General features: G+C 36.0%; 1 protein-coding gene across 1 annotated transcript in view; it reads right to left on the minus strand.

Moving 5' to 3' along the window:
- The window catches only part of ELP4 (elongator acetyltransferase complex subunit 4), a 122,624-nt gene that overhangs the window by 19,097 nt on the left and 97,112 nt on the right, over positions 1–6,415 (minus strand). The window contains exon 10 of the mRNA XM_031553355.1: positions 595–711. Within this exon, the coding sequence (XP_031409215.1) occupies positions 595–711 (117 nt within the window). The remainder of the gene's footprint in view (positions 1–594; positions 712–6,415) is intronic.

Consider the following 6,415-nt stretch of genomic DNA (forward strand, 5'->3'; position numbering starts at 1 on the left):
AAAAAAAAAAAAATCTTTTGTACGTGGCATCTGTGAGAAACACCTGTTGGCTGGATCTCAGTTTTTCATTTCTAATGATCGGGCTCTTCTTATTTTTCATGATGGTTTCTTCAGCGCTAAGTGAACACCTTCAGCTCTCTTTCCATTTTTTTTCACTCTGATAAATACCTTGAGAAATCATCTTTCATTCCAATAAATTCCCTTTCACTAATCTCTTACCAGTCCTCCAATACCCTCCTTATAAAAGTAATGTTGTTTTGTCCCACTCGATGCTACACCCTCCTTAAAAATATCCTTCAAGTCATGGGAGGAAAACAGCTGACTATTTTTTCTTGGAATTTCCCATTCCTCAGCTGTTACCCAGGGCTCTGATGAGGAAGAGAGGATGAGCTGGCTGCTGTGTCCTTGTCTATCGGTCCCTGATCACTGCTGCTCTGGGCTTTAGACAGCTCTAGGCAGATGAGCATTTTCTGGCAGTGGTTAAAGATGGGTGCCCCTCACACCCAGCACCGTCCTGCCTTGCCTGAATACCACCAGCATCTCTTCTAGGAGCCTTCCATCTCACGTGGGCCCTGAAGTCACTGAACTGCTTACCAAAGAACAACATGGCAACGGAGGCATAGGATTCCCATAGAGGTCTGCACTTTGGAAGCGTACTTGAGAAAGGTACAGCACATCATACGCAAAGCCTGTGAGGTGAAGACATCTCCACTCATGTAAAAAAACACAAACAAAAAGCAAAACCACAACTATAACTTAGTGCTGAAAAACTGCAAAGCACAGTGACAATATCTTTCAACATTAAATATGACTGTTACAGCATGTGTCTTTAAACAGATATCAGGGCAGCTCTTCAGCAAATACAAACAAAAAAGGAAAAGACAGTTACAGTCAATGCTGATTTTTTTTTTTTTTTTTAAATTTTACCTAGGGGAGTTCCCACTACTCAGGAACTGAGAAAGCACAGATTTGTGAACCGGGATCTACTATTAAAATCCTTACTTACGAAGAGGTCGTGTACTTCCAACTTTATTTCCTATGACTGCAATTACACATGCAGGATGGAAAACAGGTAGGCATTAATATTTTTTCAGATGGAAAATGTTATCTGAATTAATGCAGTATAGTTTTAAACAATCACTTTTTGATAAAACGAATGCATGGAAAACAAATGATTTTTTAAATTCCATTGTGTTATAAAAGCTGGATTTTAATCACAGTAATTCTAAGGAACACATTGTAACATACTTTTAATTAGTTTCTACTTAGCTTCGAGTGTTGAATTCTTGACTTTATCACAGTATATGCAGGGGAAAAAGACAGTTCACCGTGTTACATAACATGACATCAGCAACACGGGCTGTTATTTAAGACTAACATTTTTATTTTTTTCTCATTAAAAAATTCCACCCTTCTTGTCAACGTATCATCACCAGCAGAACGAGAATCAAAGTTAAAACCACTTACTCTGAAGAGTTCCACCTAAGGTGAGGTCTTGCACAACACCTAATGACATGCCCTGCCTGACAGAACTTGTGCTGGATACGAAATGCCAAAGCAGACTACTTTCCAGGTTGTCAACTTCCAGAGGCAGATATTTATTGACTAATTAAATGTTCCTGTCACATTCTTGTCTAATTGAAACTTAATGTCAGCACAATTGTAGTGCAGACTGCATTTTGGATGATGCGTTCATTTCCCCCTTTATTAGCAAATGTAAAATTCAAAGGGTCTATATAATGCAACGTGCATGCACCGTTCAACCAGTCAAATCATCTGAGAACTGCAGCACACATTTTGTACTCTTTGCATTTCTGAAAGCTGCTCGAATAATGCCAGGACTTAATTTTTCTATATTAAGGGTAGTTACGTAAATTCTATGAAGCTATTTATTATTATAAGCTAGATGTAGCTTGTACTCTGGGAAAATACAACTTGTGCCCAAAAGTATACTAGCAAAACACCAGTGCGGGAGGGATTAAATTTCATTCAAGAAAATATCAACTCAACTATAACAAAAACAAACTAGAAGAATACTTCCACCAGTACCACTTAGGATCTAAGAGCCTGATTTTGTCATCTAGCTTAGTCTTACTGAACCTAACAGCTTGTTTATTTTATTTGACTTTGTTAGAAGAACCATTCCTGCGCTGTACTGTTACACTGCTGCAGCTTCAGAAACATTAGGCAGCTGCCAAAAATCTGCCAGGTATTATAGAGAATATGGGGTTAAAAAAAGTTAACCTTGACTAAACATCGGATCAGCATTAGGAATCCAGTTCATGACCTATCTTCCTGCTTTGCACTTCATCCCTGAACTTCCTTATAATCTCAGCAGCTCCACAACTGTTACTGAATAGTTGAACCCAAGTAAGAAATACCAATTTACTATTTTTGGTGAAGTAAATTATTCTAGTCAGCATGAGAACTCCAGCAGTACACAGTGCTTTTTCACTTGGAAGACAAAAACTATGAGGTGGAACAATTGCTGGAAACAGAATATTCTTAGTAGAAATCGAACAAATTGGAAGCTAAAGTTAGGTCTAGTTAGGTCATCTAAGGAAAGATAATTTCACTTCGTACGTAGGTGAAATTCTTAATTAGTGTAACCGGAACTTTTCACTTAACGTACGGGTGAAATTATTAATGAAAGTAAACAGAACTAATTATATGGGACTTCTCTTCCATTCTGATATAACATAAATATCCGAAGCTTTGAACAAGTGAGTGGTGAGTCATGAAGAGCCTAAAACAATCTTATCACATACACAGTGCGACATTGCTAAGTAGGGCATGCACTGCAAAACGCTGGGGCTTCTAGCCTGAGAGTTTTCACATGTTTAACTTGGGTCATTGTCTTTCCTTTTTTCTTTAGCATGTTAAGAATAGCAGAACTGATGGAGAACACATTATGAAACAAACTGTTTCCAAAAATTATTGCCCATGTTCCCTCAGTAACGTACTACAGATTACATGCTTTTTGAGTAGTTCATACTACACTTTGGTTAAACTTTCCATCCCCAAATGACACTCGCATACAAGGCACAAGAAATCAAAGGAAACAAAGTACAGTAAGTATGTACATGGCTCTTATTAGACATCAGTGACTGCTGTACCTCCTGCACCTTTACATTTCTACATTGATAGTATGTAATAATCACTTAACAAATAGACACTGACATTCAATGGATTAAAAAACCTTAATGAAAATGATCTCTTCCAAAGCCCCTGCAGAAGGGAACAGAAGACTCATTAGGATAGCATGAAGTAGGTTCTGCAACTGCACTGCTGATTTAAATGCTAAAGAAGATTAAATTTGATTTCTCTGCCGTTTCTTCATAAGTTCACAATCCTTAACTGCCATATAGCTCAACAGAGCTCTTGTCAGTTTCTTACATCACGTTTATTGGGTGAAGTATTCGCTAATTGGCCATTAGATAACAATCCATTTTTTCAGTGTGTGTATTTGGGTATATGAGTGGACCAGATGTGGCACCTCAGTTAGGAGGCAAGAAGAGAATTGAGGCCTTTCTTTGATGTAAAATCAATTTATTTATAAAGGAGACATTTTTTTTCTTTCTTTCCCCCCCTCCCGCCCAATATATTAAATTAAATAAATTTACTAAGGAACTCCTGACTTTATCAGTGACTTTTTCTCTTGCAAGGAAAAAATCTTGGCCGACTATTTTGGATAATAATGGAGAAAAAATGAAAACCTTTAGCAATAAGAATTTGATTTTTAAGTGGGTAATAGGTTTTCTTTCGTGCGATGCAAATAAAAAAAAGTCTTTGTATGAAGTTCTGGAGAAACTACAGTACTAAAATGTTAGTTTCTTCTGGGCCTGTGTTACACAAAGGAAAATAAAAGAAAGTCACAAAGAAGATCTGATCTTCAACCCAAATGCTATTACTATCTGTATGAGTGCTATCAGAGAGTCTTACTACTACCCATTCCAAAGCTTCTTATGTACCTAATAAATGAAATAAGTTGGTTCCTTCTAAGATGTTCAGTAAAGGCCTTTACTCTGTATAGGACGGAATGAATTAATCACTGAGGATTTTTACCTACTAGTGATAGATAACAAAGAACTGTGCAAAATGAAGATGAAACTTTAATTAATAGTAATAAAATATGTATGGAAAACATTGCCTGCTTTTTGGCAATTCTCACTTTCTCATTTTTCTTTGCCATATTTTCCACTTCACAAGCAAGATTTTGTCTTAAAATGTGTTTGCAAAACTTCTGACATTTTAGGAAGCAGACACAGCAAAATCTCATGAGTGCATATAAGACCTAAAAGTGAAAGATTTAAAGTAGATAATCTTTTTTTCCTCTGAAGGTTACTGAGTGTATATGTATAGAAAACATATATAATACACACACAGACACAAATGCACGTATTTTCTATTACGAAGGTGTAGTTTACTTGCAATGGCAATCCACCTAAGCTAGCTAAGTTTAGGTAACATTAGCTAACCGTGGTTCTTGTTCTCTGAGAACAATTTTCAGATGATAACTATAGAACTCTTTTACCACAACAAAAATAAAATGTTTTGTCTTTTAATAATTTAGACATTTTTAATGATCCTGGGCCCTCAAAAGATGAAGCATTTTTATGGTCCTATGAACATATGTTATATGTCAAGAAAACTATATTTTTATACACAATATAGCCCCATAAAAAGACTATGCTGAAAATAGCCCTAAGATAGAACAAATCATGAAGAAGTTAGTGCATGTGTTAAGCCAGCAGAGCCAAAGCATAAAAATAATATTCTTCTGACATTGTGAATGAATGTCACTTTCATATTTTTGTTGGAAAATTTACATGGACACTTTGAAGGCAATTTGTATCTCATATATACGTGGATTTTTTTTATTTTTTATTTTTTTTATCCTTCAATACATTTGTAGAACTTAGTAAAGATGGTTTTGACTACGTGTTTTGCATTTGTTCAAACAGAACACCAAATGCACCATCTTGGCATGCTACTATTTATTTTGATATTTCCCTACTACCAAGATGCTCAGGTACTATGTAGCTACACTGAAGAAGAAAACAAATTCAATAAATATTTTGTATAACATGATAGTTGGCCTTTCTGAGTAGCATTTGACTCTCAGATCTCAATCCATGTGCTATGCAGCTTGGAAAGCGTTCTATGAATGCTATTCAAAGCTGTATCAGAACTTGTTATTGCCAAAACCCAACAGTTGAGGATCAGGTAACAATCTAAAAAAACAAAAATAAAATCATAAAGTGTCAACTGCAAATGATGACAAATGCGATATTTTTTGTATTACTTGTCGCTGTAAATGTAAAAGGTTCTGCCACTAAAAAATACTAGAGAATTGTATCACTTGATTTTATTTATAATATTAATTACAGCCTATTTCAACCAGAAGCGCCGGCTTTTACACGAGACATATTTTTTATTTCTGCTGAAGAACATTAAGTATTCTATTTCAATTACAAATACACTGTATTTTATGACTAGCTAAATCATTAATCAAGATAAGTATGGGAAAGCTTAGGGACCTTAGTTTACTTGATGGCTGATTGCCCAGCAACCATTCCCTATAATTGTTTTCAGCAGCAGAGCAGTGTTCCTGGAGACCACAGGCTTTCACGGCGTATGTCCTTTTCCTGCCGTGGTAGAGCGGAAAACTAAAGAATCCAAACAAAACATTTACACCCAGATCTCAGATTACGTCCATGCTCAGTGTCACTGAATGCAGCTTCATCGTAGTCACTTAGCAATGCGAGATGAGGCCTCTGGTGAAGCCAAGCTTGATTGAAAGTGGTAACCCGTAGCTTAAACATGACCTTTGGACTAAAGAAATTAGATCTATTTGATGATCAAACGTTAAAAGTAAGTTAAAAAGTAAGTAGTTAACTTTTTTTACTGAATTATTTTACACAGTGGCCGGAATTGAAAGACTAATACATCTTTCAATTTACTGTGTAAAATAAGTAAATAATAAAATGTTAATAGTCACATAAATCTTCCAGCCCAATGAAATATAATAATCGGTTCTTAATACAACTCTTGAAGTATGCAATTTACCTATCCGCATCAAAAACGATCGCCCCTGGACACTCTCTTTTCCTTCACTCTAGATCTTCATAGATCCATCAAGTTATTTTCCTGTTGAGTCCTGTCATTACTATCCTGTTGATTCTTCAAGAATCCATTTTTCTCCAATTTATTTCTTTCTCCAATATATCTATGTGTATGGGGCTGCTGAGTCACGGCCTGAACCTCTGACTGATCACCTGAGGTGAGCAATGAGTCAGCCAGGGGAGCACAGGTGAAGGCAAATCACCTGTGCTGCAGGAAGGGTTTCTCTTATTATTCCAATATAAATTCTATTAGCCAAGCTCCTGGAGATAGATATATATATATATATATA

This window comes from Meleagris gallopavo, chromosome 5 (genome assembly GCF_000146605.3).
Source record: "Meleagris gallopavo isolate NT-WF06-2002-E0010 breed Aviagen turkey brand Nicholas breeding stock chromosome 5, Turkey_5.1, whole genome shotgun sequence".
In the NCBI taxonomy this organism is placed as follows: domain Eukaryota; kingdom Metazoa; phylum Chordata; class Aves; order Galliformes; family Phasianidae; genus Meleagris; species Meleagris gallopavo.